General features: G+C 46.0%; 3 protein-coding genes across 3 annotated transcripts in view; 1 reads left to right on the top strand and 2 right to left on the bottom strand.

Moving 5' to 3' along the window:
* B3GNT8 (UDP-GlcNAc:betaGal beta-1,3-N-acetylglucosaminyltransferase 8) overlaps positions 1 to 8,335 on the bottom strand; it is a 117,843-nt gene extending 109,508 nt beyond the window's left edge. The window contains exon 1 of the mRNA XM_079985605.1: positions 8,125 to 8,335. Within this exon, the coding sequence (XP_079841731.1) occupies positions 8,125 to 8,134 (10 nt within the window). The 5' untranslated portion in view covers positions 8,135 to 8,335. The remainder of the gene's footprint in view (positions 1 to 8,124) is intronic.
* Positions 1 to 19,514, top strand: part of BCKDHA (branched chain keto acid dehydrogenase E1 subunit alpha) — a 191,490-nt gene that overhangs the window by 122,786 nt on the left and 49,190 nt on the right. The window lies entirely within an intron of this gene.
* LOC307221292 (homeobox protein otx5) overlaps positions 15,605 to 19,514 on the bottom strand; it is a 70,758-nt gene continuing 66,848 nt past the window's right edge. The window contains exon 6 of the mRNA XM_079985722.1: positions 15,605 to 19,513. Within this exon, the coding sequence (XP_079841848.1) occupies positions 18,890 to 19,513 (624 nt within the window). The 3' untranslated portion in view covers positions 15,605 to 18,889. The remainder of the gene's footprint in view (position 19,514) is intronic.

Raw genomic sequence — 19,514 nt, 5'->3', positions numbered from 1 at the left:
AGCGCTGACCTTCATCCTAAAACTGCATTTGTTCGTGTTCATTCCCCTCTGAGGTTCAGCTGCCAGCATTTAAATTGTAAGCTTCGCGGGGCAGAGGCTCGGTTCTGCAAACTCTAAAGGTCACCAACGCGGACGGCGCGTTAAAGCGTAAAGGCGCAGTGGCGACATGTTTTCCCCTCTTGCTTGTCGGAGGCAGCAGTGCTTCTGAAATGCCAGTTACTGTACTGGGAATCGCGACTGGGGAGAGTTGCTGCTGTCGCCCTCTGGCCCTGCTCATTGGTTTCTCCATGTGGGGCACCTGGCTGGCACATTTGGAGCAGAGGCGGACTGAGGGGAGCGCAACTGGGTCGCCCACACCAGGCGCAGAGCCCTAGAGGGAGCCACCGCCATAATAATAATAAATTTTATTTATACCCCGCCCTCCCCAGCCAGAGCCGGGCTCAGGGCGGCTAACACCAGTACAATTACAGTAAAAACATAATGGGGGGGGGGGAATTTAAAATACAGGTTAAAATGCAATTTAAAATGCAGCCTCATTTTAAAAGTAGCCCATAGATCAAAACCATAAGGGGAGGGAAACATAAGGGTCAGACTGAGTCCAAACCAAAGGCCAGGCGGAACAGCTCTGTCTGGCAGGCCCGGTGGAAAGATGTCAAGTCCCGCAGGGCCCTGGTCTCTTGTGACAGAGCGTTCCGCCATGTCGGGGCCAGTACTGAAAAGGCTCTGCCCCTAGTTGAGACCAATCTAACCACCTTGCGACTTGGGACCTCCAAGGTGTTGTCATTTGTGGACCTTAAGGTCCTCCGCGGGGCATACCAGAAGAGGCGGTCCTGTGGGTACGTGGGTCCTAGGCCGCATAGGGCTTTAAAGGTCAAAACCAGCACCTTAAACCTGACCCTGCACTCCACTGGGAGCCAGTGCAGCTGGTATAGCACAGGGTGAATGTGATCCCACGGCAAGGACCCCGTAAGGAGCCTCTCCACGGCATTCTGCACCCGCTGGAGTTTCTGGGTCAGCATCAAGGGCAGCCCCGCGTAGAGCGAGTTACAATAATCAAGCCTGGAGGTGACCGTCGCATGGATCACTGTGGCCAGGTTGGGGCGGGAAAGGTAAGGGACCAACTGCTTAACTGTTCGACAATGGAATTTGCTGCCAAATAGTATGGTGGAGTCTCCTTCTTTGGAGGTCTTTAAGCAGAGGCTTGACAACCATATGTCAGGAGTGCTCTGATGGTGTTTCCTGCTTGGCAGGGGGTTGGACTCGATGGCCCTTGTGGTCTCTTCCAACTCTATGATTCTATGATTCTAATACGGTGGAGATGGGAAAATGCCACCTTTGCTGTGGCTGCAACCTGCGCCTCCATGGAAAGGGAGGCGTCAAAGGTTACAATGATGGGAGGCGAGAGGCAGGGAGGGGCGCTGAAGGCTGGCATCATGTGGCCCAGGGTGCCACTGAAATTGGAAAGCCAAAAGTCTGTCTCTGCTGTGGGAACAGAACCCTGAACTAGAGGGGTATCCTTTGTTCTGATAACAACAGGCCTCTTCTAACCGGGGTGCCCACACTCTACAAGTGTCCCTATTTTCCAGGGACAGTCCCTGATTTACAGAAGCTGTTTCGCTTTCTGATTTGATCCCAGAATGTCCCGCTTTTCCTGAGGACGTCCCTATTTTCAACCGATAAAACTTGGAGGGTATGGAGTTATCCTATCCTGGAGCCAAGGAGATAAGTCACTATACTGCAAAGAAATAGATACGCTAAGGATTTAAATATATGAAGTTAGAGAACAACATGTTTAAAGTTAAGATGAAAAGAAACAAAGATGTTAAGAGGACTAAGTAAATTCTATGAGATTTTATTTTGGAAAACCGTTACAATGATATATAATGAAATTCAGTCAAGGGAATTTGAGGAAGTCATTTAACAATGTTACTAAGATTGGACCAAGTTCAGTTATGATTTTTGTTTGTTTGTTTGTTAAAAATTTTGGGAAATCAATAAAAAATTTTTTTTTTAAAGATAAGTCACTATACAGTACAGCCTTTAGAAGGCAGCCCTGCATAGGGAAGTTTTTTTCCATGTTTTATTATGTTTTTTATATATGTTGGAAGCTGCCTAGAGTGGCTGGGGCAACCAATTCAGATGGGCAGAATATTATTATTATTATTGTTGTTGTTGTTGTTGTTGTTGTTGTTGTTACTATTACTATTATTATTACTATTATTATAGAATGTCCCTATTTTCATCAGAGAAATGTTGGAAGGTATGGGCGCCAGGTTGGGGAATGCTGGGTCACAGCATGGCAGAAAACCACGTTTGGGCACCTCTGCCAGCCAGTGACATCAGTGTGTGTCTCTGTGCACACCTGAGAACAATCTCCAGGTCTTTCCTCCCCTCTCCGGCTTCTTTGACTTCCCCCCACTGCACAAAACAACAACAAAACCCCACATTTTGCGTCAGTTATAATGTTCCAGTTGTTCTGTGGCTTTCTCAGCAACTTAGAAATTTAACTCAGTTGCATGAAGACAGGTGTGCCTGTCAATGGGAAGACAACCACACCTCTGTGTATTGTTGTTTTAGTCCCTCTTGGACTACTGCAATGCACTCTACCTTTGAAGGTGACCCAGAAACTACAACTAATCCAGAATGCGGCCGCTAGACTGGTGACTGGGAGTGGCCACCAGGACCATATAACACCAGTCTTGAAAGACCTACACTGGCTCTCAGTATGTTTCCGAGCACAATTCAAAGTGTTGGTGCTGACCTTGAAAGCCCTAAACGGCCTCGGCCCAGTATATCTTAAGGAGCGTCTCCACCTCCATCGTTCAGCCCAGACACAGAGGTCCAGCTCCAAGGGCCTTCTGGCAGTTCCCTCACTGCGAGAAGTGAAGTTATAGGTAACTGGGCAGAGAGGGCCTTCTCGTTGGTGGCAACCGCCCTGTGGAATGCCCCCCCACCAGATGTCAAAGAAATAAACAACTATCTGACTTTTAGAAGACATCTGAAGGCAGCCCTGTTTAGGGAAATCCTTAATGTTTGACGTTTTATCATGTTTTTAATATTTTGTTGGGAGCTGCCCAGAGTGGCTGGGGAAACCCAGCCAGATGGGCAGGGTATAAATTTATTATTACAGTCATACCTTATGTTTGTTTGTTTTTAAAAAATAATCTTTTATTTTGCTTTAAATAAATACAGGTAAATATAAGCAACTAAAATAACAAAAGAGAAATCCTTAATAATAATAATAATATGTTTGCTTCATGTTACGTTTTTTCAGGTTGCATCCTGCAGCGACCCAGAAGTACCGGAAAGGGTTACTTCCGGGTTTCACCTCCTGCGCATGCGCAGTAGCGCTAAATCACGCCATGCACCTGCACAGATACGGCACTTCAGGTTGCGGGCTTTTCACATCGCAAATGGGCCTCTGGAATGGATCCCGTTCGCAACCAGAGGTACCAGTGTAGTATTATTATTATTATTATTATTATTATTGTATTATTATTATTATTATTATTATTATTATTATTATTATTTTCAGCCCAACCATGGTGCCGCTAGACAACGTTGGATTCTGGACATGATGTGTCTGGACAATAGAGGCATCCCCTCTTTAGATGCCTGGAGCCCTCCTGCTTATTTTGCTAAGGGGCTTCCTTAGGACCGGACGCAGGTGGCGCTGTGGGTTAAAGCCTCAGCGCCTAGGACTTGCCGATCGAAAGGTCGGCGGTTCGAATCCCCGCAACGGGGTGAGCTCCCGCTGCTCGGTCCCAGCGCCTGCCAACCTAGCAGTTCGAAAGCACCTCCGGGTGCAAGTAGATAAATAGGGACCGCTTACCAGCAGGAAGGTAAACGGCGTTTCCGTGTGCGGCTCTGGCTCGCCAGAGCAGCGATGTCACGCTGGCCACGTGACCCGGAAGTGTCTCCGGACAGCGCTGGCCCCTGGCCTCTTAAGTGAGATGGGCGCACAACCCCAGAGTCTGTCAAGACTGGCCCGTACGGGCAGGGGTACCTTTACCTCTACCTTCCTTAGGACCAGCGGCGTAGCGTGGGTTGTCAGCACCCGGGGCAAGGCAAGTAATTTGCGCCCCTAACCCCTAACCTGCCACCGCTGCCAGCTTCTTCTTGCTGCTGCTTGGGCTGGGGTATTTATGGTAAGGTAGCCACGGCGGCGGCGGCGGGTCCCTGTCAGGTGATCTGAGGCGAGTTGCCGCTGGCGCTGCTGCCCAAACGACGCTGCTTGCCCGGAGGAGGAGGAGGGCAGAGAGGCGAGGAAAATGCAACATGACCCAGCAGCTGTGGCGGCTGCGGCAGCGGCGGGGCTGTGAGGAGGGGCTGCCTGGCGCGCCCTCCACGGCCCTGACACGCGGGGACAGCGGCGAGCGCTGAGAGCCGCTGCCTGCCGGACGCCTTCAGCCCGGACGCGCGCACAGCTCGTCGGTTCCGCGAGACATGGGGCTCTGCTACAGCCTGCGCCCGAGGCTCTTCGGCGACTCCGGAGGCAGCGAGCGTGCCCCCCCCCAGAAGTTGCGCCAGGTGCGGCCAGCCCCCCCTGCACCCCCCACGCTACGCCACTGCTTAGGACGCATGCCCTAAAGCATGGGTAGGCAAACTAAGGCCTGTTGGCTGGATCCGGCCCAAACGCCTTCTCAATCCGGCCCACGGACAGTCTGGGAATCAGTGTGTTTTTACATGAGTAGAATGTGTCCTTTTATTTAAAATGCATCTCTGGGTTATTTGTGGGGCATAGGAATTCGTTCCTTTCTTTTTTTTCAAAATATAGTCCGGCCCCCCACAAGGTCTGAGGGACAGTGGACCGGCCCCCTTCTGACCAAGGCAGCCCAGTACAGACAACAGAGAGCTTCTGCTTCCGGGTGCATCTTACTGGGAATTTTAAAAAGAGCTCCATGCCACGGCTTAAACAAGGACTTAGCTCAGCAGCTAAGAGCACCTGCTTTCCACACAGAAGGTCCCAGGTTCAAATCCCCGGCATCTCCAGGTAGGGCTGAGACGGTCTATCTGAAACTCTGGACAGAGCCATTGCCAGTCAGCGTGGGCACTACAGAGCTGGATGGAGCCAGTGGTCTGATAAGGCAGTGTGGTGTAGTGGTTAGTGTCGCAGCAGGACCTGGAAGACGGGTTCCCAGTTGCCACAAATCTCACTGGGTGACCTTGGGCCAGTCTTCCTCTCAACCTAACCTACTTCACAGGGTTGTAGCGGCGAGGAGATGGAAAACCATCTATGCCAGCTTGAGTTCACTCGAGAAAAAGATGAGATGAGAAAGTAATAAATAAAAGAAATAAATAGCATTCTGTTCCACTGATGGCCGGGGAAGACTATGAGCCTTGAAAGACATCAAACAATTGCGGAGAGCTGTTACCAAGCTTGTTATCAGCCCCAGAACTCTCTTAACTGCAAGATCCACAATATTACTGTAATTCTGTGTTTAATCTTTTTGGGGAAATTGCCTTACTTACGGAACAGACTTACTATGCCCCAGCTCAGCAAAATCCACAGGATTTATTGAAAAATGATCTTTATTAATTATTGGAATGAAAATTTGCAGGACAACATCCGCCCTGTATCTGTTTTTCGCAGCTAACCTATCTCAATATAGTCTACATTGAATGATGGGCCTTGGGCCTGATCCAGGTAAAAGACTCTTCTTATGTTATTTTTTTATTTTTTTTATCCTACCCATGGTCTACACTTTTTTTATCCTACCCATGGTCTACACTAAGAGGGCTTACCCAAAGAAAAGTTATAGACCCATTGAAATTAGTAGACCTAAGTTAGCAGTGTCCATTACTTAAAATGGGCCTGATCCGAGTAGGTCGAACAATGGATACAACCTTATGAGCTCCCCGCAGTTCCAATTATTTACTTCCAACTGTGAACCGCTTCCTGCGAAAACACCTCAACACCAAAACATTGATAAAAGATAAATACATGTGCAAAACAATTTTTAAATAAATAAATAAATAAATAAATAAATAAATTTTTATTTATTTATATCCCGCCTTCCCCAGCCGAAGCCGGGCTCAGGGTGGCTAACAACAATAAAATAATACAACATTCTAAAATCATTTCATTATAAAATTAATTCAATAAATGAAACTGTTTAGTATATCGAAAGTCTTGGATTGTTTTGGGGAAAATGGAAGGTCTTTAATAGGTTCCGCAAACAGAACGGAGGCCATGGCGCCTGTCTGATAATATAAGAGGAGGGATTTCCTAATAACCTCAGCACAGGCCTTTGAATCCTACATTGCGTGAAGATGATTTCCTCCGTATGTTTTTAATTCGCATGCATATGAAATCCGTTCATTAACCGATCTGAGTTGAGACTCCCACAATTCATGGGATTGAGGTTCGTTTCTTCAAGGGAGGGTGGCAGGCCTGCTACAAACGCAGCCCCACTTGTGTGGGTCTTGCCTGGCTGCAGCCTGCACTTCCCTTACCCGACTTATCCAGTTCATTAGGGGGAGAGAAAAAAGTAAACCAAGCTTAACCTTGTTTCCCCACATCCGCTCCCCTGGCTGCTCCCCCCCACCCCCCAGCATCTCCCTCTTTTCTCCTTCGCCTTCCTCTCCCCGGCTCTGCCAGACGGTTTTCTGTTCGCCTCCTGGCTTCACCTTTGCAAGGTCTTCCTCCTCTGCGGGCTCTCCTCCGCCCATCTGTCTCTGGGGGATCAAGGCAGATTAACATCCAATCTGCCTGTCTACTTTTCTGCTTTAAAACCTGCTGACAGGTTTGCAGATTAAATTTTCTGACCCACTCCCCCACCCCTTACCAACCCCCTCTCCCCCATCTTCCTTCAAAACCTTTCTGCCAGCGACAAGCTGTGGAACCCACCTTTTACGATACGATAATCTTTATTGTCATTGTCCCATACAGAACGAAATTGAAAGAAATCTACATCAGACATTCAAAAACCAACAAGCCTGCTATCCCAGCCTGGTTAGCCCCCTAAAAACTCTGATACCCCATAATTATATACAATATACTCCCATAGATACTACCTTACACTGTGTTTAAAACCAAAATCACATTTGGATAGAAACTGTTTCTCAGGCAGCTGGTCCTAGTCTTTGTATGTATATATGTGTGTATATATATATATATATATATATATATATATATATATATATAAATAATATTTATTCAAAATTTAACAATAACAAAAAGAAGAGAAGAAAATTACAAAATACAAAATACAAAAAACAAAATACAAAATAGAAAAAGACATAACAACACCAAAAGAGAAAAATAAAAATAGAAAAAACTAATTAATCTTTTGCATAACTTTCTTCCTCTACTTATTTTCTTGACCTCCTCTCACCTCCCAATTTTGTATTCTAATTCAGATCGTTATTTCAGCAAATCCTTCCAACCTTATTTTCATTTAAGTAGTTTAAAGGTAAAGGTAAAGGTACCCCTGCCCGTACGGGCCAGTCTTGACAGACTCTGGGGTTGTGCGCCCATCTCACTTAAGAGGCCAGGGGCCAGCGCTGTCCGGAGACACTTCCGGGTCACGTGGCCAGCGTGACATCGCTGCTCTGGCCAGAGCCAGAGCCGCACACGGAAACGCCGTTTACCTTCCCGCTAGTAAGCGGTCCCTATTTATCTACTTGCACCCAGGGGTGCTTTCGAACTGCTAGGTTGGCAGGCGCTGGGACCGAACGACGGGAGCGCACCCCGCCGCAGGGATTCGAACCGCCGACCTTTCGATCGGCAAGCCCTAGGCGCTGAGGCTTTTACACACAGCGCCACCTGTGTCCCGCATGTTAACATATGTCCCCATATGTTAAGTAGTTTAACATATTACAATTTAACATCCTCTCTTTTCGTCAATTTCATCAACTCGTCTTTACTTAGTCCTTTATGTCATTTCAACCAAAACCATCTAGTTTTCTTTTTCCAACATCTTTCTAACAGTCCTTAATTTTACAATATTTTTGAAGATATACTTTAAATTTTTTCCAATCTTCTTCCACTGACTCTTCTCCTTGGTCCCGCTGGTCCTAGTCTTTATAACCCTGCACCTTCTTCCAGAAGGCAGAAGCTGAAAGAGATCATTTCCGGGGTGTGCACTATCCTGCGCTATCTCTGCAGCTTTCTTATGACACCTGGAAGCATAGATTTGATCCAAGGTGGGAAGAGTGCACCCAATTATTCTCTCCGCAGTCTTTACAACCCTGGACAGCATTGTTTTCCCCCTGGCTGTGCAGCTCCCAAACCACACACACAGACCATAAGTTAATACACTCTCCACAGTACAATGGTAAAATGCCATCAACAGGTCCTTTGAGAGATTGTTTTTCCGGAGGATTCTTTCTTGGAAACGGAGGCAAAACCCATCTCTCACTGGCCCCTTAGTTTGGGCAAGCGGAGATTCCCCGTTTCCCAGAAATAAATCAGAATCCAGTGGACAAAGAGCCTTCTTCAAGTGTGTGCAAGTTGCGGTCTGTTGTGAGGGAACCTGACTTGCATGTGAGATCTTTTTTAAAAAATCCATCTAATAGCACCACTTTTTTTTAAAAAAAGGGCATTGATGGACCAAGTTTGCCTGGCCCCTTCTGGGGGCAGATGGAAGGCTTGTGTCTCCAGGTGTGTGGGGGTGCCAGTAATGATGGTGATGTTTGTAATAATAATAATAATAATAATAATAATAATAATAATAATAATATCAGTCCAATATACCTGAAGGAGCGTCTCCACCCCCATTGTTCTACCCGGACACTGAGGTCCAGCGCCGAGGGCCTTCTGGCGGTTCCTTCGCTGCGAGGAGCCAAGTTACAGGGAACCAGCCAGAGGGCCTTCTCGGTAGTGGCGCCTGCCCTGTGGAACACCCTCCCACCAGATGTCAAAGAGAACAACAACTACCAGACATTCAGAAGACATCTGAAGGCAGCCCTCTTTAGGGAAGCTTTTAATGTTTAATAGATTATTGTATTTCTATATTCTGTTGGAAGCCGCCTGGAGTGGTGGGGTATAAATAAATTGTTGTTGTTTGAAAAGAGTGTGTATGTAGCTTGCAAGTTTCAGCCGGGCACAAGCTGGCTGCAAATTATAGCATAGACATGGGGTCATAGAAGCCATCTCCTAGGTCCCTCTCCATAAAATATTTGATACATCTCTTATTTATCCAGGCTCTCCCTGACCCATAAGACAGGGTCCTGTTTTATTTGTATTCCCGGAAACCTTTGCTTTCACGCTGCTGTTTTCTTGATTTTAAGCTATGCTTTTGTTTTCACGGATCTTGTGTCCCATGCCGGTCTTGCTCAGAGTAGACCCATGGAAATTAACGACCATGCACAAAGTATTGCTACAAAGTGCGGCTGAGATTTTATCCTGTCAGGAAAATGATGCAGAAAACACTCATAATAAAAGTACCAGGCGCTTTAATGCATTAAAAGCTTCATTTGAACGCTCACCTCTTTCTCTTCCTAAGACGATGCAAACTCCTGGTCGTGCCACCAGCCAGGACTTCTCCCTTCATGGAGCTACAATTCCCAGGAACAAACTACAATTCCCAGGATTATTTGGGGGAAGTCACGTGCTTTGATTGTGTGTTGGGTGGGCTTCAAGTGCATGGTGGGGCCCTGCAGATCTGAACCCCCCTCAGCTGGGCGACATTGGGGGCCAGCCACTTCCTCTGAGCGTAGCTGTCAACTTTTCCCTTTTTGTAAGGGAAATTCCCTTATTCCGAATAGGATTCCTCACAAGAAAGGGGAAAAGTTGACAGCTATGCCTCTGAGCCTACCTCACAGGGTTGTTCTGTGGATTAAATGAGGAGCAAGGAAACTATGTAGGCCCCCTTGAGTTCCTTGGATGAAAAGGTGGGCTATAAAAACAATAAAGAAATAACAAATAAATCAGGTTCTGGAATATTTCTGGAATATTTGACAGGGAACGGCATTCATTTGATCCAGGCAGCCCCCAAATCTCTCAATTTGGAAATCAACCTACCCGTATTTTTCGCTCTATAACACGCACCAGACCACAAGACACACCTAGTTTTTGGAGGAGGAAAACAAGAAAAAAAAAATTCTGAATCTCAGAAGCCAGAACAGCAAGAGGGATCGCTGCGCAGTGAAAGCAGCAATCCCTCTTGCTGTTCTGGCTTCTGGGATAGCTGCACAACCTGCATTCACTCCATAAGACGCACACACATTTCCCCTTACATTTTAGGAGGGAAAAAGTGAGTCTTATAGAGCAAAAAATACGGTACTTCTTACAGAATAGTTCGGGATGTGTGTGTGTGGTGTTGTTTTGTTTTCCTCCCGTTTGGCAAAAGGCACATTTATTTCAGCTAGTTTAATGTATATTAATTGGTGGGGGGGGGCAGGGGAATCTATTTCCTTTAACCGTTAAATCTGCCCTAGAACATTTCAAATCCATTAGGGCCGTAATCCCCGCCGTGATGGAAGTGCCCATGTGACCTGGCCCCTTTTTTTTCCTGGAAACAGGAGTGTGTTGGCAGGGCGCTCAGTATTTTGCGGTAGGACTTAGTGAGCTGGCGATCTGGCAAGAGATGCAATTGAATAGACCTTTTGACTACAACAATAAGTCTTCTCTCCTGTTCAGCTCAGCTCACAAGGGTTTTTCAGGTGTGAGAGACAAAAGGGGCTTTTGTACCTGTCCTAGCCAGGTAGAAGGACTCTGTCTTTTCTCCCACCTGTGCTGCCGCTTCTGTGGGAATTCATCCAGTGATGAATTTGTTTATGTTTTTAGGTTGCCAACCTTTTTTCCTGCCCCTGCTCCTCTGCATTTCCTGCCCCTGCTCCTCTGCATTTAACAGCAGCCTGGCGGTGCAGACATTTCGCCAGCAAATCTTTTCCTCTGGGTGAGGAAATCGTGACCCGACAAGGCACCTGAGTTTTCACAGTAGATTGGAAGAGGGAATTTTGATAGATTCAGCCTTGTATGTAGGAATGTGAATAAACTCCTCAATAGCACCTTTGATCCGTTAATGGTAAAGAGCAATGTTTTTAAAGGCTGCGTCTTTTGAATTTCAAGCGGAGATTGATGCTGTAAATGTACAGCTTGAAATGTCAATATCAGAAAGAGAGAGATCCACAAACAGAGAGATTATATTTATATCTTTCCTGCCACACACACTCCTGCTTAAAAACAAGTGCAGGGGGAGGTCAGGGTTGTGTTTGAATTGTATTGCAATTTTGCATGCCAATTTAGCACCTCAATCTTTGAAAGGCAGGTTTTTCACAAACAGAAAACGCCGAACAGTTGTGTTCCGCAAAACAATTTGCTTTGCTCAGCCATAATGACTGAAGCTACGGACGCCTCCCCGCACCCCTTTGGATTTGGCCGTCTGAGGTCAGGGGACAAGCAGAAACAAGAATAGAAAAATGATTAAGAAGAGCCAAATTTCTCTCTGTCTGGCTGCTCTTACAAGGGCCAGGTTATTGGGTGCAATTGGAAAGTATACAGTTTGAGATTAAAAAGAGTGTGTGCTGTTCTCTGCTTTGGCATACTGGACCACTCAGACAGATCTAAAGAAATACTAGATTTCAATTTTTTTAAAATGGGGAATCTGGCATTGTGTAATCCCACCCGATCCCTAGGTATAACCTGAAACCTGGACAGAACCTGGGTGACCTTAATTGATTAAGAGTCCAAACATCATCTGGAAACTGCAGTGTGCAGTCAGGCCTACACAATATCTTCTTTTTAACCAACCACCATCGGCTGACATTTTAAATTATCTTTTATATATATATATATATATATATATATATATATATATATTTGTGGACTGAACTCTTTGTGTTTTACATGCTGCAAGCCGCCTTGATGAATTTTCAAATAATAATAATGTAATAGCTGCTTGAATTCCACAGAGCTTGCTCCCATCTAAGTGGGCTTAGGTTTGTGGTCTCCTCTTCCAACGCTCCATTTTAAGATTGAGACAATTGCTACATTTCTCTCCCCCTCCTCCCCCACCCCAATTTCTTGCTTTGCTTAACACCCACCCTTAGAAAATAAATACGGAAACCTATTTTGTGACATTTTGTTTGGCCTAAAAAAGAAGCTGCCCTCGTCTGGAGTCTTATCGTTCCTTGATTCCAGCATCGTCCTGGTTTGCATGTGTGAATAAGGGACAGAGAAACTCTGTTCTTCTGTGACATGCAAACCCAACAGGGCAAACTACAGGCTCATTAAGACCGTTAGGAAAAATAATCTAGGTGCACACTTAAAACAGCAACATGCAGTGACTGAGATCACAGCATAATCGCTACAGATCTTTTCAACTATCTTCTGTTTTTAAAGAAAGCGATTCTCTTCGCATGTCAAGTGAAAGGTGAAAGGTCACATGGTAATTAATTATTAGCATTCTTATTGTTACCGTTATTATTATGATCTTCCCAGAGTCTGCAGATATCATACTACCACTCAAGATTTTATATGTGTGTAGAGTTTAAAATTCTATTACTGTTTAACTGTTTTTAATGATTATATGTTTCCCGTGGTTCTTATTTTTATCTGTAAGCTGCCTTGAGTTCCGCTGGGGGGAAAGGCAGGGCATAAATTATTATTATTAATGTGAATAGATGTTTATGGGAGCAAGAAGCCAGCAGTACAATACTAACATCTGCACCACCTCTTTCACTGTATGTTCCTCGGGGCGGAGTCCTGTAATTTCGACTGATGCTCCTCAGTAAAGCACCTCTAGTATAGAAGCCCATTATAAAAAATAACTCCAAAGATATCAACTCAAAACGTGATTTTCACCGGAAATGGGTCACACGAAGGTTACGAGAAACCGCAGCGAAGTCTGCCCAGTTGCTTCCGCCCAACTTTGCACGAGGAGCATTTAGGCCAGGGGGCCGCTTCAGTCTTCCCCGTGGTCCTCCAACTACCTTTCCTGTTTTAAGCCCCGCCTTCCCCTCGGCGCACGGTCCCAAGTCCTGTTTAATTAAAGGAGGTTACCCAGGGCGACTCGGCTGGCAGCGCCACCCTGGGCAGCTGTCACCCAGCATCGAAGAACCAATTTGTCATCCTTAGTGGGTCCCATAATCCCTTCTAATTCAGTTACCAATCTGCGCAGTGGGGTGGAGGTGGGGGGTGGAGGGAGGGAGGGCGAGAGCAGCGGCCTTAAGAGGATTGGGGCATTTGCTAAATTAGATAAGCAAAAATAACAAATGGCAAGTGCGGACTGGGGTCGGTTACCGAGTCAGGACGACAGGAAGACTTTCTGGGAAGCTAGGGCATCGCACACCCAAGCCAGATAAGAGCACCCAACATCCAAAATTGGAAGCTCGTGCAAAGGGAACCCAGGATGGAGAAAGGGCCTGCAGCCTCGTTTTTCTGGAATGGCCTTTTTTTCTAAGAAAAAGAGACCTGCGTGACAAAATATAGCTCCGCTGGCAGGTGGTGACATTAGCCTCCGTTATTCATTTCAGCCGGCCTTCTTCATAACCGCTGCTGGCACTGTTGCCGGTGTCACAGAACACAGAAAATGAGAATTGCTGAATGCCCAGAAAAGTATGCATTTCCTACAAAAAAGAGACACAAAACTTTTTGATTCCTGAGTGCAGTGGTACCTCAGGTTACATACGCTTCAGGTTACAGACTCCACTAACCCAGAAATAGTGCTTCAGGTTAAGAACTTTGCTTCAGGATGAGAAGAGAAATCGTGCTCTGGCGGCGCGGCGGCAGCAGGAGGCCCCATTTGCTAAAGTGGTGCTTCAGCTTAAGAACAGTTTCAGGTTAAGAACGGACCTCCGGAACGAATTAAGTACTTAACCCGAGGTACCACTGTATGCTAAAGCTATCCAGCGGCATGAGCCTATCCAAGAGGCTCTGACTAATATACATATAGAATAATAGTTGCAAGGCACCCTGGGGGTCATCTAGCGCAACCCTCCATAATACAGGAATCTTTTTTGCAAAACGTGGGACTCGAATCCACAACCCTGAGATTAAGAGTCTCCTTTTAAAAACAAAACCATTATGTTTTTATGATAGAATGGGAGTTGCCCTTGGTGGCCTATAATTTTTTTTAAAAAGAGAGTAGGAAGTGGCAGTGGCGTAGCGTGGGTTGTCAGCACCCGGGGCAAGGCAAGTAATTTGCGCCCCCTAACCCGTGGATTTGCGCCCCCTAACCCTAACCCCCAGATGTTGCGCCCGGTGCGGCCGGCCCCCCCTGCACCCCCCACGCTACGCCACTGGGTAGTGGCCTGAGACAGGATCCGTTCTAATGGTGTGAACTCAGCTTGGAGCAACATTCCTCAACCTGATGCTCTCCAGATGTGTTGCATCACCAAGCCACAGCCTGAAACATCTGGAGCAGGGGTCAGCAAACTTTTTCAGCAGGGGGCCGGTCCACTGTCCCTCACACCTTGTGGGGGGCCGGACTGTATTTTGAAAAAATAATCATAATGAACGAATTCCTATGCCCCACAAATAACCCAGAGATGCATTTTAAATAAAAGCACACATTCTACTCATGTAAAAACACGCCAATTCCTGGACCGTCCGCAGGCTGGATTTAGAAGGTGACTCGGCCGGATCCGGCCCCCGGGCCTTAGTTTGCCTACCCATGATCTGGAGGAAACCAGGCTGGGGGTGGCTGGGCTGGGGATGTGACCCCCTTTGTTAGAGATTGGAAGGTGATTTGAAAGAAAGTTGGCTGCTCTGGCAAACAGGTTCAGCAGGTTTCAGATGTTTTAAAAACCCTTTGGATCAGACATAAATTACTGATTGTGTGCCTGCACCATGAGAGGCAAAACCTCTCTCTCAAGCGACTTTTAAAACTCTCTTTAAAAGCTATTGCTTATCTACTCCAGCTATAATCTTTTGCTCCACTGTCAACTTTGGCCAAAACACATTTTGCAGCTTGTAAAAATACAAAGCCTTCCAAACCAGACACAGAAATTGGAGGTTTGTTTAGACTACCAACAGCCATCCCACTTCTAGAGTGCTTTCAGCTCTCTGGGAAAAACAAAAACCTGCCTCCAGCCTCAAATTCTGCACCGAAATTCTGTGTTCAAAACTGCGTACGCACATAAGAGACCTGGGAGGATGCTTCTTCGTTAACGAACATTTCCTTTGGCTCTGTTAAGCCTCATTTTACTGGCTGCCATGAAGGAATGAACAGGTGCTTTTTCTCAGCACAATGCAATGTGGAGTTTGGTTGCCAATAAATCCCTGGAGATGGAAGCACACCACTCAAAATCATCAGAATTATCTCCAAAACTAGCTTTTTTTTTTTTTTTTTAAAGGAAAGGTTCTATTTTTGTTCTGCAAACTATTCTGAAATGCATTTAACAAGAAATTCTCCTTTAAGTCCCACCCCCCCAAAAATATTAGATGGACAGAAAAATGTATAGATAGGGTAGAATCTATTGACCTAATTTTCTGACATGCCACTTCCAAGCATTTGCAGAAACTGTTTGTTTTAAACTCTCGTAGGGCTCCTGTCTCCATCCTGGGTTCTACCACACTAAATCTTCAATTCTAGCCTGCAGACCCCAGCAATCACCCTAATTTCGCAGAATTGATTGTTTTAAGTAGCAGCTGAAATCATCAACAACAACAAAAATCACACAGAGCCACTGTTCCTTTTCACCTATTTTGTTTTTTTTTACATTTTAATATTTTATATTTTTTTAAAACCACCAACAATCTTTTTTTGTTTTGTTTTGGTAACTGTACAGGAAATTGCTCATCACAAACTAAGTAATAAATAGAGAAAACCACTGACAGAACAACTTCCATGGGAAAGCTTCTCATCTAGCAAGAGGATGTCGTCGTTTCTTTTTTTAAAAAAAGAGAAAGAAGGTATTACAGCTAAGAAACCTAGACTAAAAAAATGTTGAATATCATTTACAAAATAGAACTTTCTAAAATTTAAAAACCCGGTTTTCTTAATGCAATTTTTGTTTTTAAGGGAAGGGGAGTAATCATATTATTTACAAATGCTTATTGAACTGTTTAAACTCTTCATATTCCCCACCCCACCCCAGATGAAATCAGATGCTGGAAAAGTTAAGCCTCACCCCACATCTCTCTTCTAGTTAAAATTTATCCTGCGTTAACTATTTCATGTTGTACAGGATACAAAAAACTGAGCACTGAAAGGAATTTTGGTGCTATCCAAAATGCGAAAGGATCAAACAAAATTCACTGAGGCAATATATATACACCCACAGGTCAGTAGTAGACTATTTTTGCTCACATCCAGAAGGTCCCAGGTTAAAATCCTGGGGTGTCAGGAAGGGATAGGAAAGATTTCAAGCTCTCCCAGAAGGCCTAGTTATTAGCCATTTGCCCTGATTAGCAAATCACACACAAAGCTTATGCGGAGCTTTAACTAGGCCTGGTCTTTATCGAACAGTTGTTCCGATCTGTTTGTGGGGATGGTTACGAGACATGGAGCAGAAATCCCAATTTGCTTGCGGGGGTATTGCATTAAATCATTTTCACCCCTCCAGTGCACTTTCCTAACTACAAAATAATAATCTGTTTTTGTAAAATGCAGAGATGAGCTAGGATGAGGAAGCAGAGCAGCAGCAACAGCCATTATTATTATTATTATTAATAATTTACAAACCGCTTAATCACAAATGTCTCTAAGCGGTGTACCAAAAAACCCTCGATGAATGTAAAAATCAGAAGTCAGTTAAAACTCTCCTGGAATCTTTATTTCTTTTAAGTATTTGGGAAGTTCAACAGGGAGGGGACCTGTCTGACATCAACTGGAAAAAGTTCCATAAAACTGGGCCATTACATTACAGAACAAATGGCTTTTCCTAGGTTGTCGGGAACAAACTAGGTGAGGTCCTATGGGATTTACGGCAGCGGCAGTGCCGTATGTTTAAGCTGTTTGCTTTCTATTGGTGAATCTGCTACCCACCTCCTTGACTTTATGTTTGGGGAAGTCCCATGAGGCTAGATCTCAGTCTAGCCAGAAAGGGAGATGTCCTTCTCTCTGTGATGGACACGGCATCCCCTTAAGTGGAGCAGGCTCAAGTGTGGATGGAAAGGGAGTCTTTCCCAAGCTTTCTCCACAACCAGAGGGACTAGAAACTTGCCTTTGCGCAAGAGGAGATCCTGGGAACATTACCAAGCACCATCAGCATATCTTCCTCTGCTACCCGTACGCAAGCTTTTAAAATATTAATCAGCTGCCACCTGATTAAAGAAATTCTAGACAAAGTGTTTTTGTCAACAAATTGATTTGTTGACCAAATTTCAGTAGTTCTGAAGCAAAAAAGCACACCTAGCTTTTTAGGTGATGTTCATGTGTCAGTTGGGTACAACAGTTGGGTAAACTGTTTGTTATTATTGTTATTATAATTGTTGTTGTTATTGGTTTCTATTCCAATTATTGGTTTGTTTGTTGCTTGTAATAGGATATTTTGGTTTTTTAAAATGTTTGAATGTTGTGTTTTTATACATGTTTTTATACATGTTGTAAGCCGCCCAGAGTGGCTGGGGAAACCCAGCCAGAGGGGTGGGATATAAATTAAAAAATCATGATTTATTATTATCATCTGAAAAGAGACATTCCCTCTTCCAGTGTGTAAGAGGGGGAGAGATGCCTCTTCTAAGACACCCATTGTTCTCTGCAGCTTTTATAATTCATTGAATTAAAAGTATTTTTTTTAAATACTAGAGCACTTTTTTTAGTTTATCAAAAGTTTGTTTTTTTTTAAAAAAAATATCTATTGAACTACCTGATTGATTACTTCTGACTAGACATGCATAGGAATGTGAAGTGAGCAATACTGTCTGCAATGGGAGGATCAGAGGTTAATGAGGAGTCCCAAAAGCAGAAAGGGGGGGGGGGAGGTTTCAGATGCCTGATGTTGGTATACTCTCACCATAAAGCACAGAGCATGGGAAAAAAGAAGAAGAAGAGCCGGCCCTACCATGAGACAGAATGCAGCAGCTGACTCAGGCAGCCAATGCTAAGGGGTGGGGAGCAGATAAAGCCGCAGGTGTTTTTAGGGCTGTCCTGCAGGCTGAGCCTGCCGCTCTCAAGCGCAGTGGAGCCAGTTGCCAGTGTCGAAGCAAGATTTGACTGCTGGTCTGCTTGTCTTTTGTACGCTGAAATTGGACGAGAGGCACCAGCTTCTCCTTTGTCCTCAGGTGGGAAAATGTCTTGAACTGGCTCTGAAAACAACGAAACAATCAAAAAAACCCAAACCAGAGTGCTGGCTTGCTGGTGTCGACTTGGTGTCGACACTACACTTCAGGCAGAAGGGAATGGGCTGCAATAATGGGCTGATCAGGGATAAGGAGCATGTGCTTAAGTCAATGGTGCTGGAATTGCTCGCTTCCATTAGGAAAAAGGATGGACCAAAAAATGAGCTGATGCTTGCCCCCGTTTCTGCGAACCCAGTCTGTTGTCGTCGTTAAAAGATCATTTGAGAAAGAGAAAGCAACCTGGCTTCTAAAAACTTCTTGAAAACTTTTGCCTCTGCCATGTCATCTAACACGCCTGGTGAAAACTCCAACAACCTCTGATCTTCTGGTGTTGCTTCCAGTCTCGGTCTACTTCCAGGAGAGAGGTTCCAAATGCCATCCCAGTTGTCGCGAGGGTTTCATGAGCTGACAAGTCACTGAGTCCAGGCCAAGAATCCGAAGGAATGACACGTCCAAGGCCCGGGTGTGTGAAACGAAGGCTGTACACGAGTTCCTAACATCCGCAAGGATCTGCCTCGTTGCCGGATGAGGGCGTTTCCAAAAACAGCGCAGAAAAACAAAGCAATGCTACAGTATGTGCAATGCTGGCGAGGAGAAGAACGTCTCCTCTTAAAGAAAGAAGGGGGGAGAGGGGAGAAGCAGACAGGGGTCTCAATGTCAAGCGTGGACAGAAGAGGTTGTCCCAGGCTGCTCTGCGAAGGAAGGATGGAGATTCTTTCACAAGACCTGGAACTTCCAGGAGCTCTGATCTTTGTAATCCAAGCAGTCGGTGGCGTTGAAGTTGAGCTTCCAGGAGGCGGCCTGGTCCTTGTAGTCTAGGCAATCGACAGAGCTGAACCCCAGGCCGGCCGTGCCGTAGCCCTGGCTGGAGAGGGAGGCCGGCGACTGGCTCAGGTGGCTGCCCATGGTTGGGGTGGTGATGGGGCTCAGCGCAGCCCCCGGCGCGGAGAGCTGCGGGTGCATGGGAGACAGGTAGGAGCTGCAGTCAAGGCCGCTGAAGTAGGAGGTAGAACCGGCGTAGGTCTGCGTGTAGCCGGGAGCCTGCGTGTAAGTCATGGGGTAGGCAGTGGAGCGCTGCATGCAGGGGGTGGTGGAGGAGGAAAGGGGGTCCGGGATTGGGGAGATAGAAGCCGGGCTCCAGATGGAGACAGTGGCGCTCGCGCTGGAGCTGGGCGTCACCGAGGTGCCAGCCGGCGGAGGGCTGTACTGCCCGTTGGTGCTGGTCTCAGAGCTGGTCTCCCGGGCCGGAGACGTCTTCTTCTTGGCAGGCCGGGCTTTGGCTTGCCCGCTGCTCTGCTGTTGCTGCTGGCGGCACTTGGCTCGGCGGTTCTTGAACCACACC

The sequence above is a fragment of the Podarcis cretensis genome (genome assembly GCF_951804945.1).
Source record: "Podarcis cretensis genome assembly, chromosome: 8".
NCBI classification, from domain to species: domain Eukaryota; kingdom Metazoa; phylum Chordata; class Lepidosauria; order Squamata; family Lacertidae; genus Podarcis; species Podarcis cretensis.
This window is presented reverse-complemented; position numbering and strand designations above follow the sequence as displayed.